This window comes from Wyeomyia smithii, chromosome 3, assembly GCF_029784165.1.
Source record: "Wyeomyia smithii strain HCP4-BCI-WySm-NY-G18 chromosome 3, ASM2978416v1, whole genome shotgun sequence".
Lineage (NCBI taxonomy): Eukaryota > Metazoa > Arthropoda > Insecta > Diptera > Culicidae > Wyeomyia > Wyeomyia smithii.
In genome coordinates, this window is record NC_073696.1 from 173,836,298 (window position 1) to 173,859,443 (window position 23,146).

The following is a 23,146-nucleotide window of genomic DNA, read 5'->3' on the forward strand; positions in this document are numbered from 1 at the left end:
TGTTTTCGAACTAGGTACAATCTTAGCGAATTTCTTTATTCCACTGGGCGAAAAACTTCATTCTCACCTTCACAAAATTTGCAAAAGCCTAATTTAACTGGCATTATGTTCGAAACTATTCAGCGCCCCCTCATCGTGAAAAAGAAATTTTGGTTAGAAAATACAGCTACCGCTTTTTTGAATGGAGTGAAATGAAATGAATCTTTTTTTCGTTCTTCGCAACAGATCTTTGCGTGGGCTTGCTGAGTGTACTGACGGACATCATTTGGCGTATGACAGTATCATGGAGAGCCGGAAACGTCGCCTGCAAGACCATTCGCTTCGCTCAAGCTGGCGTGACCTATGCTTCTACTTATGTCCTGGTGGCTCTCAGCATCGACCGGTATGATGCCATCACACACCCGATGAACTTCTCCGGGTGCTGTAAGTTCCTTACTAATAGTCATATGCTTAATCTCGCACCCCCAATTGTTCGGCTAATGACGAATGATTTAATTGAACTGTACGCATGGTCTGACTTTTGCAGGGAATCGTGCCCGCCGGTTAGTTGCTGCAGCATGGAGTCTAAGTGCTCTTTTCTCGCTTCCAATCTTCTATCTTTACGAGGAACGGTCTATACAGGGTAAGTTCAAGCTGGCGTCGTCGCCCAGCGGAAGCAATTCTGAATCCTTATGCACAATTTACCTCCACCCACGAGACAGAGAACGATTCTCGGTTCATGCAGGGAACTGATTCATATTTTTTTGCTTCTTCAGGTCGCAAGCAGTGCTGGATCGATTTAGGGGAACCATGGAGGTGGCAGGTGTACATGTGCTGGGTGGCCAGTTCGCTCTTTGTCCTGCCAGCTCTGATCATTTCAGCATGTTATGCAATCATCGTAAAGACAATTTGGGCCAAGGGAGCCATCATGGGGCCAAGCGGTAAGGGATTTCAACTTCAAGTACAATTACCACCAGATTGAGTGCTAATTTTCTGTTTTCTCTGCCCTTGTGCAATATTGTTACAGATCGAACGCGAAATGGAATGGCTGATTTGGCCAGCAGGAGAGCTAGCTCTAGGGGCATCATTCCAAAGGCAAAAGTGAAAACCGTCAAAATGACCATTGTGATAGTGATAGTATTCGTGCTATGCTGGTCCCCGTACATAGTCTTCGATTTACTGCAGGTTTTTGGGCAAATTCCTGAGACGCAGACCAACATCGCGATAGCGACATTCATCCAAAGTTTGGCACCACTGAATTCGGCTGCCAATCCCCTCATTTACTGCCTGTTTTCGACACAGGTATGCCGAATGATAAAGTGAGTATTTTAATCTCGTTATAATAGGAATAATTAAATTTATTAAGGTGTATTTGAGATTTTTTTTTCAGTACACTTACCAACATGCACATTTTATTACAAGCATGTAAGAACGTTTTTTCATTGTTAGGTTATAGCTTCTTATGACGAAAATCTGCTTCCAACAGTTTAAAGTTTCCAAAGAACTCATAAACATTTCGACTTTCATCTAATGCTCATGTAAAACGCTACTGAAATCATTTCTTAGTATTTGTTGGTTGTGTCGTTTTTTCACCTCCGTAACAACTTCGAATCTGTTTTAATTTTTTCTAGGCGACTTCCCCCATTCAGTTGGCTGCTTGAATCAAAGTGGTGTTGCAATGGTGCTGACGGGGAACACAGACGAGCACTGAGAAATGGAGTCATCATGAATGGCGGTCCGAGGCTGCAAAACAACAACAGCAGCGACTCGATGAGGACATTAACTACATCGTTGACCATTTCCCAGCGGTCCTGCATTCGCCCGTCCCGGGTTGTCATTGTTGAGCGACCAAAGGTGATCCTAGCCATGTCCGAAGTTTGAAGCTCATTAAATGTATATCGGTGTTGTATGTCTGGGTTGTGTGCTGTAGGTTATAACTATTTATTGTCTTGTAAATAAATCCGCTTAGCGTAAGTGTAGCATCTAAAGCACAAGGCAAAAAGCAGGAGAAACTATATTTGTGTAAACAAGAGACTACTATTCTTCTATTGGATAATACATATTTTAAATAAATTATGTCATTGTGCTGTGACTAATTCGAAATGGTTTCGGAAAATTAGCGAATAATGAGTGCAGAAAGACAAAACTCTAGGAGATTATTTTATTTATTATAATGCCTAATGGAGTCAGTGGGAGAATGGGAACGTAAGCTGTGAAGAAAAAAATGACCCAAGAAATGTGGACTTACTCCATTCAACATCTAAGTGGTAATGGCAAAAAGTCACGGAGAAGAAAAATTTACGGCAAGAAAAATTATGTTAAATGAGCTGAACTGATTGTGAGAACAGCAGAAACGATTTTAGTAGCACCCTACGGAAAGCCCGGGATTATAAGTGCTTCGCAAACTGTAGCTGTGAAGTTTAAACATATATATGGCAAATATATTTTGTATTTATATAACAGCATTTCTAACGAAACTTTATTGGCTAATGACATTGACATTGTTGGTAAAATATGGAATCAATCACGAAATTTTACACCCATGGCTCCTAGAATACCACTGAATCAAATGTTTGATTGTAAAACAAAATTTACAACAACAAAAAAAAACAGAAATATAATAAAATACACAAAGATATCAACGTATAACTTATCGAAGATATTTAAGCTTTACCTGTTGTAGCATTATAATTTGCTTATCTTATTTGAGGCTTTCCGTAGTTGACAGATCCTACTGAGACACACCACTTACGAGACCTGGTCATCAGCAACAGAAACTAATTGAATAATTTAAACTATATTTAAAGAACAGCATAACTTAGGACCTTTATATCCCACCGTAACGAGGGGTTATTGCTATTCATTGAACGATACAGGATGTGAAATATGTATACATGTCTATGTGCATGTCAAAATGTGCATAACGTTGGTGTTATTTTATTGTACCTAACATTTGCACCCAGTTGCTGTCAACAGTAGAAAATAGTAAAAACTGATAAATTGTAATATAGTGTAAATCATCACTTTCAACTGAAGTTTTATTTCTATTAGCACATAGAGATCTATTCTGGGATTATCATTGTCTTTTTGTGAAACAGGCAGTGCATGTAATTTATGAAAATGCGAAAAATGAACCAGATCCTAACGGCACTTGAACCCGCAATCTCTTAACGTTATAAACTATGATTCGGTTATAGCAGTGATCTTCCGATTTCGAAGTTCATATAATAATGAAGCTATACAGTCAGGTTTTTTTACGCGGATTTTTTACGCGGATTTTTGAATTAACGCGTTTTTTTACGCGGATTTTTGAATTAAAAAAAAATTCACGAATTTCCGAATTACCGTGGGTTTGGAACCAGAAACGTTTAAGAGCCAGTTCGCGAGAGCCGCAACCGCCTTTCTGAGGGACGTTGTTTTGATGTTCTCCGATTGGGCTGAAATTTTCAGCGTTTGTTTGTCTATTCAAGGTAGAAAGTTTTGCAAAATTTCAATTTTTTTCTTTGAGGTTAAGTGGGGTAAAACGGCCCTTGAAAATGTTATGTCCAAAAACGACCAAATACTAAAAAGTGCAATAACTCCTGCTAGACTTGATGGATTTTTCTAAAAATTTGTGGTATTATTCTACACTAAAAGTACTTCGAAACGCATGGAAAAGAGGTAACATGATGAAAAAAACGCATTTTTCTTTTAAAAATTGTCAATTTTCAGGGTCATCCTACTCTTTTCAACATCGCTAGAAAAAAAATCTGAATATAGCGTTTTGTAGAGCAACTCAAGAGCTTTGATGTCATGTATAAGCCAAGTGTGCCAAATGGGGTAAAACGGCTCTAGATTTTTTTTTTTTAAAACCGTCAGAATCACTAAAATCACTGTAGTTCCTGCTAGACTTGAAATATTTTACTAAAAATTTGGATTATCACTATACCCTACCAGAGCTACCTACTCTATCAGAAGATACGCAATTTGGGGTAAAACGTTCCTTGAAGATTTTTTTTTCGAAAAATGCCCTCAAAATCACCAATACTGCAAGAAGTCGGGTTAGACTTGATAAATTTACTGAAAATTTAGAAAATTACTCTAAGTTAATACGAACTTAAAGGCAAGATGACAAAAATGACAAATAGATTAACATAACGACAATAAATATTTTTCTTGAGAAATACTTAGCGATTTTCGGGGTGCTATTTTTTCTACAGAAAAGGTTCAGAACCAGAAGTTAGCATTTTATAAACAACTACAAAGCTTTTATTTGGCATAATATCCAGATGCATCTTTTGGGAAGTGACTAAAAAGGACTAAAGTTTTCCTTGACTTCACGAAAAGCTTCAAACAAGGTAAAAGATATTATCGACATGATGGTCGCGAAAATAAATAATTTCAACCGAGTTCCTACTTATCCGTGGAGCAAATAAAATCGTTATTTGCACGATTCTCTGCAATAGTTATGTATGCAAAACTTAGCGTAAAGGAAGATGGTGCTTTGATGAACGTTAAAGAACATCATGAGTAAAAATTGTTAAGCATTAATGTTCGAAGTCGTGATTTTTCAAAATGATTGTTCATTTTTGTTGATACAACAGCAACCAGAGTAACATGATTTTTTTGGCCAACATTCTGGAAAAAGCGAAGAGTGAGACCGATGACAATTATGTTAAAAATAATCAAATTAAAAAGATTTAAATTGAATTTAAAAACAATCAAATTAGAAAAGATGAACATGAAACTCAAACCATAACTTACTTCATTTGCTTTAACAAAACTCGAAATATTGCAGTCTTTCAGCAACCGTCTCATCGATATTGTCTTTTACAGGGTTTAATGCTTTTCTTGAAACCTAGTGAAAAAGTCAAGAGAAAGTTCAGTCCTTTTTAGTCAGTTTCCAACTGATGCATCTGGATTTGATATCAAATAAAAGCTCTTTAGTTGTTTTATAAAATGCTAACTTCGGGTTTTGGACTTTGAGGAAATAGCACCATGAAATTCGCTAAGTATTTTCCAAGAAAAATATTTTTTTTTCGTCATGTAAATCTATTTGTCACTTTTGTCATCTTACCCTTAAGTTCGTATCTAACTAGAGTTATAATCTAAAATTTCAGTAAATCTATCAAGTCTAACCCGAGTTCTTGCAGTTTTGGTGATTTTGACGGCATTTTTCAAAAAAAAAAAAACTTCAAGGAACGTTTTACCCCAAATTGTGATCTTCTGGTAAAGTAGGTAGCTCTGGTAAGGTACAGTGATAATCCAAATTTTAGGTAAAATCTTATAAGTCTAGCAGGAACTAAAGTGATTTTAGTGATTTTGACAGTTTTTTTTTAAAAAACCTTCTAGGGTCGTTCTACCCCATTTGGCACACGTGGCTTATACATGTCATCAAAGCTCTTGAGTTGCTCTACAAAACGCCATATTCAGATATTTTTTCTAGCGATGTTGAAAAGAGTAGGATGACCCTGAAAATTGACAATTTTTAAAAGAAAAATGCGTTTTTTTCGTCAATTTACCCCTTTACCCTATACTGTTACCATGCGTATTGAAGTACTCTTAATGTAGAATAATACCACAAATTTTTAGAAAAATCCATCAAGTCTAGCAGGAGTTATTGCACTTTTTAGAATTTGGACGTTTATGGACATATCATTTTCAACGGCCGTTTTACCCCACTTAACCTCAATGAAAAAAATTGAAATTTTGCAAAACTTCCTACTTTGAATAGACAAACAAACGCTGAAAATTTCAGCCCAATCGGAGAACATCAAAACAACATGCGGTTGCGCCTCTCGCGAACTGGCTCTTAAGTGTTTATCTAGTAAAAGACTTAGTCCAAAAAATACCCTCCGCCCACCGAAAGATCCGGAATGACCGTCAAAGAGGACAATTTTAAATACTGGTTCTAGAGCGTCTCGGGTTTTTTCTAAAGCCCTTCTTGCTGGACTACTTTACGCGGATTTAAAAAAAAACGTGTTTTTTACGCTGATTTTTGAATTAGCGCGTTTTTTACGCGGATTTTCGAATTAACGCGGTTTCTTTTACGCGGTTTTTTTACGAGGTACGTATCCCCCGCGTAAAAAAACCTTACTGTGCTTTATTCGGACAAATGTTATAAGCGGTGGCTACGTTACTAAGACAATAGAAGAAAGTAACACTAGCCCATGCAAGTCGTATTTGCCTGAGAGTATGCAATATATCGAAAATTTCAATTGAATTCTTTGTTAATTTAACTTCACCTCCACAAGTGTCAACAAGTTATGTAGCTCTAACTTCACGAAATTTTTCAAATTCTCAAATGGTTTAATAGTTACATAACACCGGTCATTCGTGTGGGCCTGTTGGTTTGAGTCCGATTTCCGGTATTACATGGCTAAAAATTCATAAAAAAAGTACCATTGTTGAAGCCTAATTCAAATCAACATCATACGACTGGTTAACACGCTCTCTACGCAACGTGAAAAATTAGTCCGTAGTGGAACGTCCCCCTCGAAAACCACATTGTTATTCGCCAACAAAGGTTTCCTGCAACCACCTCAGTCTAGGGAACAGAATGCGGGAGAGAATTTTGTATACGTATTGAGAAGAGTTATGCCCCGATAATTACTATAGTCCACGTGGTGTCTTTTTGGAAATCGGGCATATGAGACCTTTCAACTAGTCCGATGGCAATTCTTCATCAGATCACAGTTTTCGCCTAATCCGATAGATGTCACAATATTCGCTCCATATTTTAAAAAGTTCAGTGGGAACGCCGTCCTTCTCAGCTGCCTTGCAGTTCCTCAGCTCTTTAACTGCTGTGTTCATCTCGTCCATGGATGGTGAGTCCACAGCTTGTCCATCATTCTTAATATCCAGCCTACTTTTTTCGACGCCTCTGCCTTCCTCGCCGTTCAACAGCACACTAAACTGTTGTTTCCATCGCCTGGCCACCTCTGAACTATCGGTAATCAGGTTTCCCTCCCTGTCGTTGCAAATGGCAAGGGCTAACACGTTTCGATTGCTGATTCCGTTAATCCTTTCATAAAAGCTCCAACTCGCTCAACGATCCTTTTTATGCGAATATAATCCTCGTTATCCAGGATTTAAATACGTTGGACAACTGGGCGAGTCACGAGTCGTTTGGTCCTCTTACGTCCCTAAGGCGCATCTCTGATGTAGTGGGGCACTCATTGGGCACTCACTGTACGTTTTTTCAAGGAGATCATGAAACTCTTGCCTCTCGGGTTTATCATTGGTCGGTGCGTATACATTGATTGGGCTGTAATTGAATAAATTGCCCATAATTCTCAACAACCCAATGATCGTTGGTACATGCGGACTATTCCGTTCGAAATTATTATCTGGATTGTTCGTAGTAATTCATATTCGGTATGCTACCTTACTAGGGCTGCGATATCTTGTCTCGCGACAGGGGTCTCCTACGAAAGGCAGAAAATTAAAAGCCAGAATCACGAAAAGCAGAATTACGAAAGGCAGAATATTTCATAAGGCAGAATAACGAATGGCAGAATCACGAAGAGCACAAATGGGAGAATCAAAAAATGGTCTATTTTCTTTTTAACAACACACACTCGCGGCCTTCGGTCGACTCTATTGTTCAAGTGTATGCTGTCCTTACTCGCTACCGCTCGTTCGGACTTAACCAAGGGAAAGAAAACCTGTTTGAATAATCCTAGAAAATCAGTAGATCAGTTGTTTGTATGCGAAAGGCCGCCGCTCCGACGGCGGATCGGTGGCCGACTCGGACCGCGGAAACCTTGGCGGCTTTATGCCGCCTCGGTTCTTTGCCCTCGATTATGCGTCTTCGTCGCATGAATTGTTTTTTTGTGAATTATAACCAACAAGCCGTTGAGACTAGTGTAAGTTATAGTTATGTAAATTACTCTCTGCGATGCCGTGAGAGTCTTGAGGACCTGAGCCAAACCAGTTTGCGCGTGTCTGATCTAATAATTAGGTTTGATTTGCACCTCCCAACAAAACTGATCATTGCTTGTGACCAGATATTATGTCTGGTTACCAAATAATATTTAATAATAAATGTAGAGTAGCAGCTTTGGTACTGTGACCAGGATTCGCACCAATTTGCCATTACGCACTTAGCTATCGTGAGTCAAGTTTTGCTACCAGTGATTCTGCCTTTCGTGCCCTTCGAAATTCTGCCTTTTGAAATAGTCTGCCTTGTGGGTACGGTCATAGAGTTCTGCCTTTCATGGTTCTGCCTTTCGTGCTTCTGCCTTTTGTGATTCTGCCTTCTGTGGCGAACCCCGCGACAGGACTGCCGTTTCAGATATACCTGGCGAGGCACTGTATTTCATTGTTCAACCGCCCTCTCAGGGTTAGATGTTTTTGTACGCCACCCCTAAAAAGGGGCCACGTACGACCCCTCATCCCAGTCAACATACGACCAAAGTTTCCACCGGGGATTGGTTACCCGATCTCCGTTGAGTTCACTCGTATCCTGTATTCATCTCATAAACAATAAACAATATCACACGCTAGCCTGGAGGGCTTATGTGGTATCGATCAACTAGATTAGTTGAGAGAATTCGTTATCGATATTGTTTTCGGCACATTTTGCATGTTGTAGGATAAGTACAACGATACACCTTGCCCCAGTGCTGAGTCGAGAGAATTTCCAGTTCGAAAAGTTCCCCGACCTGATCGGGAATCGAACCCGATATCACAACCGTGTGGGAGAGCTAGCCGACCGACATCGCTAACCACAGAACCACGGGGACCACAATTCATCTCATGGAGGAGGGAATAATGCTGAACAGGAGTGGTTGACCACAATAGGGTTTCAAGCGAAACGTGTCCAGCCATTTACCAGCCAGGTAATCGTATCTATAGGCTTCAAATGGTGAGTTGACAACCAGGAAGGAGCGTTACACATAGCTCCGGCCCTCACAAGTCCCTATCTCACACTTTCACGACCCATATAATTACACTAGACTAGACTCTAAACAGAGCTGACACGATGGTCCTCCGGTGAGACAGGGGATTAGAGAAGGCCCAATAAAGAACGTCATCCGAAAGATCGAGATCATACGAAACGGAACAATCGGCATAGACCTAGGCAACGAAATAGGGACTACGATTGGAAACTTGGGTTGCGGAACTGCAAATCGCACCCGCAAAGTTGATGTACCGTAAGCCGATATGTGCAGCAGCTTGGACGGCAACCTCCTTACGCACGAACGTCAGGTTAGTTGGTCAAAGCGATGATTGATCGAATGATGTGTATAGTTCGAGTATTGGGGACATTCTCGAGCCCCTTCGAAACTCGAACAGGTTTAAGGCAAGGTGATGGTCTCTCGTACTTACTGCTTAATATTGCCCTGGAAGGTGTCATAAGAAGAGCGGGGATTAACACGAGTGGCAGGATATTCCAATAGTCGGTCCAACTGTTTGGCTTCACCGACGATATCGAAGATGGTGGATATGTACATTGTACTAAAGGTCGAAGACGAAGTACATGAAAGGAACGGCTTCACGAGAAGACAGTGCTAACCTCCCACCGCGAGTTTAAGTTGGTGGTGGTGAAATCGAGGTGATCAACGAGTCCGTGTACCTGGGCTCACTAGTAACTGTCGACAACGATACCAGCAGATGGTTGTGGCACACTGAACACTGATCAGACCGATGTCCTCTACGGCCATGAGATATGGACTATGCTTCTGAAGAACCAACGCACCCTTGCGGTCTTCGAGCGAAAGGCGCTCCGTACCATCTTCAGTGGAATGCAGATGGAGAACCAACGGAGCGTTGAGAAAGCGAATAAACCACGAACTGCAGGAGCTGTTTGGGAGCCATCTATCATCCACACCGCTAAGATTGGCAGATTGCGGTGGGCTGAGTATGTCGTAAGAATGTCGGATGACAGCACGGTTAAGATAGTCCTCGAAACCTATCCGGCAGGGAGGAAACGAAGAGGTGCACAGCGGGTAAGGTGACATCCTACGTACCCTACGCAGACTGCATAGCTGGCGGACTGCAGTCATGAACCGAGTGGAATGGTGGCAGCTCTTACGTACAGCAAAGGCCACACCACGACTTGGGACTGTGTGGTAAGTGGTAAGGTATCTATGAATGGAATTGATGCTGACAATCAGAACAGGGAAAAATCCTAAACCACTTTGCAAATGAACGCTAGAAGACTCTGTTCCGTAATAAGTTCAGATCCAATCAGATTCCAAAATTGGACTAAACAGGGGAATCCGCTTCCCAAAAAAAGACGAAAGTTCTGTTCTTTCTCACCCGCTTTCGTTTTATGGGATGCACGTGGAATAAATTTCACTTAATGGCTTCAAAATAGAAAACAAATCATTGCGAGTGTTATGTAAACTTGCTAGTGCATTGAAATGACAACGATGAAAAAAACGGTTATACTAGATGAAAAAAAAATCTCAATGAACTAAAGTTCAAACTTTTCCTCACATATCCAAGTCACCAAATTTAGCCTCACGAATTTTTATTATATCTTTGAACTTAGAATAAAAAAGCAATGGTAGGAGATTTGCTTAAGAAGATTAGGCAGAAGATTTTCTATATAACTTTAATTCACCTTTCGTGTTAATTGGTTAGAAAGCAGCTAAAATTTTTGTGCAAAATCATACTTGAGTCTACGCGCAAAATCAAGTAAATTTTTACTAGCTTCCAATTTTTAAAACTTTGAACTTTTAGTTATCTTGCAAGCAATTCTGATCTACATTCAGTTTTGATGATACTTGGAACCATTTTTCGGTTGAAAATGATGAAACCGGTGTTATTACCCGATCAGTCAAATATATCAGGATTTTGACAAATCTTGATATTTTGTTACGAACTTTTTGTATCAACTTGTTTTCTAAACTTGGTCTCGTTAATAGTTGAAATATCAAAATTCTTGTCAAAATTACTCATTGATTATTACAAAATTATAGCAAGTTTTGTAAGGTTTTTGGCAGAAAAAGATCAGGATTAGTTAGAATGTACAATGTTTCGTTAATTGGCTAACAAATTTTGTTATAAATATGCTTTAAAAACTCACTTTTGAACATTCAAGTGTGTAGTACCTCACTCCGAATAACAATTGTATAATTTAAGTAATACCTGCTAAACAACTTATTTATTTTGCACGCTTTCTTTCTTACATCAACACCCATAATAATAACATTTCTCTCAGGCCCTGCATTGATACACATTACTTCAGGGCTGCATTAATACACCGAATCACTCACAGTAACAGGGTCATACTTGGCTACCACAAAGTGTATGACAACAGGATTTGATATAATTCTGTACTTTTTATCATTCTGGCATATCAAGAATATTAGAGGGCTTTGTTATTTCTATCAAGTTAAGATATGTTTGTATAACCCGTTTGTTATGATCGTTTGAATGGGTACTCATTATTTGCAAACCAAATTTTCGATGTCCAATTTAGCCAGGAAATTATCAGCATTTATTGGGAATAACTTTTCTTGAATAAGTACTTATCAGTCATCGGAATATGACAGACCATCGTTTTCTAACTCAAAATAAATGTTTAATAATATTTTAGTTTATTTTCAAGCGAAAATCAATTCGAATGTGACCTTGAATTCGGATTTAAGAATAAAAAAATGAATACTATTAAAGTAATAAGTATGGTTCATTAGGTGCGGAACAATTGTGTCACTTTTTCGAACATCTTGCACGATAATGCGAATCCCAATGTAATGAGCTGTCGTTTAAAACATATTTACTCATGTTCTCATGTTCACTCGGTTTATGAATTTCAACGTTAATAAACTTGTACGTATACCTACTGTGATATATTGGCACTACACTTTGATCGCAGCCTTAAGGCCGAGAAGCGATGTGATATATTAGTACAGTCTAATCAATTTTTACGATATATTTAAACGGCTTTATTATTGTTTTGTCAAACATACATCTTAATCAAACAAATCCATAAACTTTGCATTATGCTTTTTTCACAGGTGGTTAATTTGATCAGCTTGCGCAAATACGACGAACAGTATCAGTCTAACGAATAATACATAATATCATTTTTACAAGATTCCGTAAATTTCTTTTTGTTTTCACACTTTTAGTTACTCGCTTACACTTATTCAGCTCAATTTAGAAAATGTTTACACGGATTCGTATTTTGTTACTGGTATACACTGTATAGTGTTACTATAAAATTGAAAAATCAAAATCACTAGCACTAGCACTATTTGTAACCTACAAGGCTGCAAGGGTTAACGACCAGCGTTTGGTCGATAGATACTGTCATGTAATACAATATTTTATTTATGGAATATGCTATGTATTCGGTATCGTAATTGGAACTCCTTCATCTCAAAACACGACAAAAGTTTCAGAAAACTTAAATTCTATTTTCATTCTGTTCGGGTGGTAGTGAAATCGGACGCAGTGATGCTTGATAATTTGTTCTATTTTATTGACATTGTTTGTACACATTCAATTGACTGCTTTAATCGAATATTGTAAGTAAAACTACAAAAATTGAGTTTTTTCAATAATCCACGAAAGCAACACAGTTCAACAGTGGAATGTTTATCGACCTAAAACGATTAAAGGGGCACCGCTTGTGAAATCGGTCATGTGATTAAAATAATGCATCTTTGGGTATTTGCAATCAAACTTATTTATCTTAAAAACTAAATTTTCATATATTCTATTTCGAGAACAATGCACAAATTATTGCTTGGCACAAGGGAGAGAAATATTATCAGCAAGAAATGCTTTTCGATCGAAAAATCAGAAGACCGCTACTCTTTGTAATGTCGTATGAGTTTGAGGAGCTCCGGTATTCCTAGAATACATAATACCACAAAATGTGTTTCTTAACAGTTATTCCGACTAACGCTTAACAAAAACATGAATGATCCATCGGAATATATTTAAATATTTGTCCAAAACTCTAATGGTAATTGTATCTGTATATAAACGTCACAATAAAATTGTTAGAAAGGGCTTCGGTATATACGTACGCACTATATGCTAAAAATTTGACTAGAACCTTATATGCTTTGACTCTGCTACAGTTGATTTTAATTCAGGAAAACGCTTTCCCTGTTCCTCACCTGTGTAGGCGTTTACAGTTGCCGATGAGAAGTGAGATATCTCATCCTGCTATACAATTACCCTCGACGACCGCAGAATGGTGGTTGGTCTTCGGGTGGACACTGTCAGGGATGTGGTGAGCGTCCGCATGGAATCACTGCTGTGTTGGTTACGCAATCGGTTCCCGTGGACAGTCTGTCCATATCCACTATGGATATTGCCATCATCGGGATTTGTACAGCAAAAGCCGGATGAGAACAGCCATCGAAAAGGTGGAAGTCTTCTGTTTGTGTTGTTGATAGAATACAGAAAAAGTGAAATGAACGGTAACATTATTAGCTGTGTAATGTGACAGGCTGCAGTGGGATTTGCATACTTTAGTGTCCTGACGAAATGTGTTGAGAATAAGCAATAGATGAGCGGATTGGCTGCTGAGTTGAGTGGGGCTAGGCTTTGGATAAAAGTGGCGATAGCAATGTTGGTTTGGGTTCTTGGAATCTGTTCAAACACCTGCAGCAGATCGAACACGATATATGGAGACCAACAGAGTACGAAAACTATCACTATGACGATAGTCATCTTAACAGTTTTCACTTTGGCCCTTGGAATGATGCCTCTAGAGCTGGCACGACGGCTGGCCAAGTCTCCGCTTCCGTTACGTTGTCGGTCTGTTAAGTAAATAAATGTTGTATAATTATCAAAAGTGTATATTAGGTAAGGTTTCTAAATATTGTTTTTTTACTAGAATCATTTCGCGTGAAGGTTTACACTTGTTATACGATGAACATTCCACATAATATTGAAAAACAAACTTGACCTTGATTACGTTTTTAAATAATTTACTTTGTTTTGCTTGGAGAAAAGCTCGAAGCTCAAAAATCGAGTGAAAATAATAGGTTCATTTTCATTTATTATATTAATTTTTCTTCGAACATACTTTTTTAATAGAGACAAAATTTTCAAAAGACCGCACGCAGAAATGATTTTTTCCAACTATGATTTGAACTGTATATACATTCAAAATGACATCAAAAGAAAAGTTGTAAAAAAATCAATACTAAAATGTTTTTTTAAATTATTGTATAAAAAAGGGGATATATAGCTTTGAAAAAGCACTTATAATAAAATAAAAAATCCACCTATCTTTTGTACTGAATTTATTGTGGTAAACGCCATTCTTGAGTCGTCACAAAATTTCAAATATAAAAAAAATCAAAAAAGAAATCTCCATGGCTAACCCTCACTATATTTTATTCGTAACCTCCCGGACGAACACATACGATTCGCATAGATTCTCTAGGATTCCTCACGTTGGATTCGTGAGCGTCCTTGAAAAGGATTCCTGAAAAAAGAATCCTCAGGAATGCCCTGTATATGGCTCTAGGATTCTTGAATAAGAATCGTGAGTGGGAATCCTCGGATCGTGTTTGCGAGTCCTTTCACGATTCCGTCACCGTGTTAATCGGTATCCTTTGGATTCTTACTCAGGATTCTCTGTGTGTTAGTAAGGGCTAAGGGGTTATATAGGAACCTTTTTTATCTTTCTTATTTTCAATGAGTGTAATGCAAGTCACCTTTTTGGTTTTCAAAAAATCGAATTTTTTTTTATTGCATTATCTTTAAGTAAAACTTCTTGAGAACATTTTCGCACCTTGTCACGGCCGCATAAGCTAAACTTGAAACATTATACGTATTCATCTCGGAAAGGTGTTTCTCAAAAAATGACTGCCGTGTTTACGATTGCGGTAAAACTACTGAACCTTCATCTTCATCTTTTTGTTTAATGTTCGTTTTCAAATTCCCCGGTCGTTGAAGGATCGTTTTTTGATACACGTAGTTTAACTTTGCCGAAAAACAATTTTTTATGGAATTTTTAGCGCTCAAAACATGTTTTTTTTTCGGGAAAAACGTTCCCGTTTGCACTGAAAACACAACACTTATGAAAATGATCGTTCAGATACCCGGCACACTGCAAAACTAATAAAATATTGTGAGTTTTTTTTATTTCAGTTGATCCGTGGGTCTCTATCGTGAACACCGCAAACCTCTGCAAAAAACCAGCGTTTCAAGGAAACGGCCATCACTCCACAAATAATTGGTATTTCTCATGAACAAAAGTGTTTTTGTGTTGTTGATTAACAGAGTTACTACTTTTATTCAACGAAAACATAACCTCTTAAAAGTTTAAGAAATACATTGTTCTTCTGTAGTCTTTCATCGATCAATGATTTTTTTTAAAATTGGGGTAAGGGGTAAGTATAAAAGTCTTCAAATGTTAGTAAAAATTGTTTGATATTCACGAAAAAGACACACCGTTGCTGAAAATACATATGATTTTCTTCAACTTTTCTTCGACGTTGATTTTCAAAATGGATTCTAAAAAAGATTTGAAAAGTTCAAGTTTTTTTGACGACAATATTTAGTGAAACATGACTAATTGAAGTTATTTTATTCCAATCAAGAATCTTAGAGACAAATATAATAATTTATCATTATTTTCAAATAAAAATGATTAATCGTTACAATTGCGTCAGCAAAAATATAAGACATGTTTGACATGTCACGTAGCTTTTTTTTATATTATTACATTGCTGTTCAGAGCCACTATTCGCAGAGATCTGTTTTGTCCACCATTAGTTGCAATACTTAATTACGTAGTTCACAATGCACCGTTGTGGGCAATGAAACTGGGAAACAAGCAAAAATATTTCGATAATTTTAAAATTCCGAAATGGGAATTTAAAAATTGAAATTTCAAATGTTTACAAAAGCTTACGAATCGATTGAGCTATTTTCCAGTTACCAGCAGCAGCAATATTGAAAAAACAAATTAATTTAACCCATAATGTAAAAGTAGTTAGACGCACCCCCTTTTAGTCTTGAGTACAGTTATCGGAGTATGTTTTCATTTTAATCCTAAAAGGCCACTCGTGGTTAAAAAGTTTAACTTTGAGGCAAATAAAACAAAGTTGAATAGTTCAAATAGTATTTCCGAATTCTCACATTAAACTCTTTCAAACGGTTTCTCGAGATTTAATGTGAAATGTATAAGACATTGAAAATTCAGGACGGAATTTCAACCCTATGTTTACAGGGTACGTGTTGTATATGGCAGTGAATTTTAAATGTCAATTTCTCATGCTTGCGGAACTAGATGATATATCTGGTAGTACTGGATAGCTTATACTGTTAGGTTTCAGATGTAAACAAGCAATGTTGTGTAAACATTAGGATGTCGCAGCAAAAGAGCAGTTGGTCAGCAACGAAGATGCCGGTGCAAGCGTTAAAAGCGCAAAATTGCCGCAAAGAAAAGTGTATTAAACCGTGTTCTATAAATTCAGATACAGTTTAAAAATTTCATAATGATAAGGAAATATCATACACTCAATCTCTGAGTATTTTTTATTAAAAGTACCTTTCATATTGAACATCTACAGCAGATGTTTTGAAATATTCTCTCTTTTAGATAACTTCACTAACTTAAAACGCTTTTCGAAGCTGTCGAATGCGGCTCGCACGGATTTCATGGGTATTTCATCGCAGATAACCGCTTTATAACTGCTCGTCTTCCAGTTGGTCTCGAGTTACGCTGCTGGTCTAACAAGCCAGCCGAGGATGTCCTCTTGCACCTTTGAAGCCATCAAACGAAATCTCACCTAACACCACACGATTTCAGACGTTTCAATATTGTCGAAGGGCGGTCACCTGCCAAGAACCACTTTACTAGGATTTCCCGAAATTGTTTCATCGTGCATCAAAAACAAAACACAACTGACAGACAACCAATACCATGCGTATTCGTTAGTACATACATAGAGTAAGAGTTCTCACTAATACTTTTTTATAATAAAAAAAAGGAACAGGAAAAAAAAACAAATAGAAAACTCTTCTAGCATAGTCAACTCAAATACACACATATACAGGCCCGGATTTGAGGGGGGTGGGGGGCCAAGGGGGAAAATACCCCGGGCCTCCCGATTCAAGAGGCTCCCCTAGACCTGGGGTGCCCTTTTTTTTGTTTTGCTCGTCACCTTTCAGAACGTTACCTCTGAATGTTTTAAAAAAACAGGGCCTCACAAACAAATTTGCCCCGGGCCCCCCAGCACCTAAATCCGGTCCTGCACATGTACACACATACACATACATACACTCACACATATACACATGTACACACATAAACACACTTACGCAAATACTGTTTCATTACTTACTCCAAACATGTTAGTGCGACGCCGTAAATATGCTCATGTTAAAACATTTTTTTGCAGAAATAGGCCGTAACTTTTTTCACGGCAGATTTTTTTGCCCATAGAATTTTTTTCTTGTTTCACCGAAACCTTTCTGATGACTAAACGTATACTTTCTATGTTGTTTAAACCAACACTGGCGTATTCACATATTTTTTTGCTGAAACATTTTTAAATTTATGTAGCAAAACTATTATAAGCACAACTGGCATTTTAAAAAATTTCCCAATCCAATAACGTTTTTTAAAAAATGTGTAAACAGTTTTTGTAACCGAGTAACTATTACTTTATATAGAAAAACTTGTGTGAATTTTCTCACAAAGGACACTAAGGCTACGATTAAAAAACAACTACAGTAAGGTCGTTTTTTACGCGGATTGCTTTCCTCCATTACTCAAAAACGGTAGAAGATATCGACCTCATTTCAATCACGTTTTCTGTTTTAGGCCACGAGTGATCATATATCAGTTTTCAAAAAAATTCACTATTGTTGGTGTAAATACTCAAAACATGAAACATTGAATTTTGGTCCATAGATTGGCCACTATCATATTCAAACGAGGTTTTAACGTTTTAGGACGGTTTTCTTTGTTATATTTGCAACTCAAAAAAGTCGTTTTTTACGCGGGCTCATACAAATTTGGAACGCATCCCACGCGTAAAAAGCTACCTTAGGGTACTTCTTATGTTTGTCTCCGTGACAATTGTATTAAAATTTACTAGTTTTTCTCTAAAGCGTCACAGACCAAACTATTTCACTTTGGAAACAAAAGTTTTTTTTTCATGTCACATGAATTTAAGTAATTATTCTTTTTCAATCAAGTAACAAAGAAAACATTAGTACTATTATAGTGCTACTATATCACACACTCCGATTGATTAGTATTGTCTCACAAGAGTTTCCGTATCAATTGATTTTTATTAAAGAATCCAGAGATAATCTATGATCATTATCGAAATGAATAAATCATTTTACAGAAGTCACCAAAAATAGTTGGTGACGAATATCAATAGTTTTCTGGTTCATCAAGATGGGGGCGATGATTACTAAAAGTGGTAAATGTATATATTTCAAAATTATAACATAATATAATTTATACATTTTCCTCGTTGATTTCCATATATTTTACAAAAATATTAAAACAGAGTATGCCTTATAACAGACATAAGATTAAAAAAAGGACTGAATTATTTTTTTATGTTTCTGAAATTTTTTAAATTCTTCAAATATTATTATAAACCTAATTTTTATGAAGGCGCATGAAAATTTTAAGGGGTAGGCGATATACTTTCACCATGAAACTGGGATTGTATCTGAAAACACTTTCGGCTTATATCACAATTTCAATTTGTTGTATGTTATTATTTCATATGTGCCCATTCAGTCATCTCTAGTTCCCAAAAATCTAAAATAGCAATGTTCGGGGATTGATCACGAATGAAATATTTTATTCTGGAACTTAGTCACGAAAAATATCCATGAATGTGATGAAAATACGACTCGCTGTGACAATTTATGTATAAGGAACGTTTCTCCTATAAATATCACCAAGTTGTTAATACGAAAAGGCTGAACATTTCAAACAATCTACTTTGTGACAATTACTAAAAGTTTTTATAAGACTCCAAGCTCCGCCTTTTCGACGCTTTTTCAGCATTCCTGACCATTTTCAGAAAATTTTCTTCATACAAATATGAATTTTCTTTAAATCAGCGGTTCTCAACCTGGGGTACGCGTACCCCTGGGGGTACTCGAAAGCCTTCAGGGGGTACGCGAAAGAAAAATCAGTAATGGCAGACAAAGTAATTTTTCGTTATATTACTTTATTTTCTGTTCAATCTTGCTCCTAAAACGTGACTAAAGCAATCAAACAAACCATAGTTCAATTTGAAACCTGAACTAGACTACCACAACATGATCTACCACTATCTCTCTCTCACTCTGCGAGAAAATTCCAAGCGGGGGGTACGATATGCAAAATATCGCCAAGGGGTACGCGTAAAAAGAAAGGTTGAGAACCGCTGCTTTAAATGGTCACCAACATGTCTTTTGTGCGGACTGGGTTATCACTTCTTGTTTCTAATCCGCGGTCATAAGACACAAAAAGTAATAAAATGTTGTTCCCCGTTTGTGTTGGGTGTAGCTATGTAGCACTTTTATTGCCGAACCCTGTATAAGCGTTGATGAGTTCTTAGTATACCCTAAAAAATAAGAGTGAAAGATTTTGATGCGATTACTGTAGCCAAATATCTTAAATACCAATATAGTTCACTTAGGTGAAATTATGAAGACAAATTGAAAAAGACAGAAGCGTTAGTCACCTTTTCGACCGCTAGGTGCGCCATTTCTGATTTTGTTCTACACGACATGCGAAAAAGAGTAACTTTTGACAATAATATTACCCTAATGGGTACACTGAAAAAAATGCACATATTATTGTGAAGTGGATTCGGCCGAATATTTTATAATAATAAAGTTCGCCTATGTATGAGGCAATCCATGGGTGGTGTTCCACGGTTTGTACGTTTGTCGACCTCCCACAACATTTTGAGTTGTAAAATGGCGACTTCCGGTGAATGGAAAACTGCCGAAAATGACCAAATACCACCAAATATGGGTGTTTCTTTAACCAGAATGACGCTCAGAGGCCAGAAATTGTCTCCAAATGCCATTTTAAAATCCAAGACGGCGACTTACGGTTTCTGAAAAATAGCCTGAATTGACCAAATACCACCCAATATGAGAATCACCGGATCCAGAATGATACAAGAAGCTAAAAATTTAACTCAGACACCAGTTTGAATTGTAAAATGGCAACTTCTGGGAAACAACGGAAATAACCGAATACTACTACATATGGATATGTTCGTAATCGAAATGATGTAACGAAGCCAAGCATTGACCCTGGACACCATTTCGAATTCGAAGATGACCACTTTCAGTTTCTGGGAAACAACGAAAATAACTGAATACCACCCAATATGAGTGTTTCCGGAATAGAGGTGATGTACTAAAGGCAAAAGTCGAGTATGCTGTCATTCAACAAACAGCAAGAAATCAATGAATTTGGAATGTTGAAAATTATTAAATTAAACACAAAAATAGGCAGGACGAAGTTTGCCGGGTCAGCTAGTAAATACATAAATATGCTGGTTAAAGCAAAGCTCCAAGTGATGAATACGAAGATTAGAACTCGAGAGCAAAAAATTCGGAGGGATGAAAAAAACAAAAAAATACTTTCAATACGAAGAAAGCTAAACATTAAATAATAGTTCTTGTATAACAGTTGTTATCACTAATTATGTTTGTTTTGTTAAATATCTTTTATATATAATAAAATAAAGCTTTTAAACCAATTACAACATAACATGTATCCATACTTGAATTGTTAAATTGATAGAACATTCAAGTGTTATCTAAGCTAAAAGTTGCACAACAACCATATACGACTATTGACAACCATTGTGCGGTTTCTCCTTTTATCTTTTCTACGAGGTAATTGAAACATTCATTTAATTGTACACTTCGTGGCCTGATTATTGAGCTTGAGCTTGACGGCCCACATTTCGTAGTTGCTTCCCGTGATGGATCTGAGCTAGTGAAGTTACACAGGGAACCACGTATGTAGCATCTTGGGATTAGTTTACCATTTACACGTCGTGGCCTGATTACTTGAATATTTCTTCTTCGTGCCTCGATAAGCTACATCTATTATATTATCAATATTTAACTCCCGGAATGGCGTTAGTTTTACATACAAACAATATACGCACGAAATCTGCAACATATTTTATATAAACAAACAATATACGTACGAAATCTGCAACAAGTAATTTTTTTCACATGATTTAAGGTTTTTTCTGTGAAAGTATGAAATTGAGTCAACTAAATCTAAATTTGAGTAAATTCTGTTTCATGTGTGAAATTGTCGGTCACACGCTCACAGAAATTCAACAACAATGCACAGTGGTACAGTGAGGCAATGTAGGCGGGCATAAGTTTTTCGATGCGATTTTGTGGTGTTAGAGTAATTTTTTTTTCTAAGAACTTGTTTTTTATATTTAGTCTATTTTTTATGTGCAAATGAAAATTAGGGTGGTCCTGAAATCGACTAAATAAAAAAACTAACTTTTTTATTTGCAGAAATAAATGTATGCATTCATCGGCACAGTTGTAGATCAACTAATTTTAAGCAACTTTCGGTATTTCTTCAAAATATTTATACAATATTTGTTCTTTCAAATGATACCAAGATATATATTCTTTTATTTGCCCTAAACGGAGACATCAGTATTTTAAAAGGGCCTATTTTTAAAATAGAAATAGTGAAAACTTTTCATCTGTACAATATATCGACAATGTTTTTTCGTCAAAATTGGCGTATTTTTGATTAAAGTTACCGAAGAAAATTTTGTTTATAAATTTGAATTGAAAAAACAGAGTGAAAAGACTTTTTTTGGAAACAAAATTTAACGTCTACAAAAAAGCTTTTTTTACAAAGTTACTTAGAATTAGTTGATCTACAAGTTTGCCAAAGAATGTTTACAATTATTTATGCAAATAAAAACAAGTTAGTTTGTTTTCATTTCGTTGATTTTAGGACCACCCTAAGTTTTATTTGCACATAAATAGAGGACTATGTATATGAAACAACTTTTTACAAAAACTATGGCTTTAAACCGCAAACCAAAATCGCAACGAAAAGCTCATGTCCGCCTAAATTACCTTACTGTACCACTGTGCAATGAGTTTAGTTACCTTTCTCACCACGAGAGGGGGTGTTCCCTGTCTGTCTTCACGAAAATATATGGGAAATTCGAGAGTGAACTATATTGTTATTTTAAGATATTTGCTGTAGCCAAACGCGCGCTGCACAAACTGTGGCCAGCACGAGCCTGTTTGTCGGATAGCTCTGGTTTATAATCGACTAAGTGATAATCTCTAGTCCAGTTAATTGATGTGTGCTGCTTGTTACGATTTTTTTTTTTGGCAAATTGCGGGTTGGCGTTACGGTTTTATTGACATTACTGGTTTATCCCTACCGAGACTCGAGTATATGACAACACCATTGTTAAGAAGAACATCATTCTTTGAGATCAATAGAAAAGTCAACAAATCTTCCATTATCATTACAAAAACTAAAGTTGTTTTGTATACATTTAATTATGTTGTCCCATAGGCCTTATATTCGATGATCACAACAAACATCTACAAACTTACATTTATCGCCGACTGGTCCAAGCACGGATCCCTTTGACCAGATGGTTTTAATTATAATCACATAACAGGCCGAGATGATGAATGCTGGTATCACGAACAGAGAGGCAGCCACCCAACACATATAGAGTTGCCACCGAAGTGCATCTCCAAGCTCAATCCAACACTGGAGTTGATCTATTGGTATGATTCAAAACAAACCGGCACGATAGTTGTTAAATCGAAATGTGTGCAGATATTGCAACTCACCTTGAATAACTCGCTCCTCATAAAGATAGAACATAGGAGATGAAAAGACCGCACTGAAGCCCCAAGCGGCTGCCACCAACCTTCGAGCCCTCTTCCCTGCAACAATAGACGTAGGCTAAAATTTGTGTAAACACATTCCGTATACAGTAACTAATTTAATTAAAAAAGGATTCATCACTCTAAATATAGTATGCCATAATTGTATGTTAACTAATTCTCCGTTGGAGATACATCACCGGGCAGCTTAAGCTGGATCTCATTCTAATAATGGTACAAGAAATACTAACTCGTATAAATACACTGGTCGTCGAAAGCAAAAACAAAGGTTGCTCTAGAACTCAAACAAGTTGCCCTGAAAAGATTATAGCTTATTTACTATTCCTGTGAATTTTGGTGCCATTTTGATTTT

The 23,146-nt window shown here is 37.1% G+C and overlaps 2 protein-coding genes across 9 annotated transcripts in view; one reads left to right on the forward strand and one right to left on the reverse strand.

Annotated features, from left to right (window-relative positions):
- LOC129729971 (cardioacceleratory peptide receptor-like) overlaps positions 1–3,009 on the forward strand; it is an 80,080-nt gene extending 77,071 nt beyond the window's left edge. Inside the window, exons 5-9 of the mRNA XM_055688904.1 lie at positions 226–423; positions 527–622; positions 756–920; positions 1,007–1,298; positions 1,611–3,009. Coding sequence (XP_055544879.1) covers positions 226–423; positions 527–622; positions 756–920; positions 1,007–1,298; positions 1,611–1,860 — 1,001 coding nt within the window. The 3' untranslated portion in view covers positions 1,861–3,009. The remainder of the gene's footprint in view (positions 1–225; positions 424–526; positions 623–755; positions 921–1,006; positions 1,299–1,610) is intronic.
- An 8,823-nt stretch (positions 3,010–11,832) lies between these two features.
- LOC129726802 (cardioacceleratory peptide receptor-like) overlaps positions 11,833–23,146 on the reverse strand; it is a 150,067-nt gene continuing 138,753 nt past the window's right edge. For all 8 annotated transcript variants that reach the window (XM_055683914.1, XM_055683921.1, XM_055683915.1 and 5 more), the window contains 4 exons: positions 22,738–22,833; positions 22,492–22,665; positions 13,400–13,691; positions 11,833–13,306 (listed from right to left, as the gene is read on the reverse strand). In XM_055683914.1, the coding sequence (XP_055539889.1) occupies positions 13,093–13,306; positions 13,400–13,691; positions 22,492–22,665; positions 22,738–22,833 (776 nt within the window). In that variant the 3' untranslated portion in view covers positions 11,833–13,092. The remainder of the gene's footprint in view (positions 13,307–13,399; positions 13,692–22,491; positions 22,666–22,737; positions 22,834–23,146) is intronic.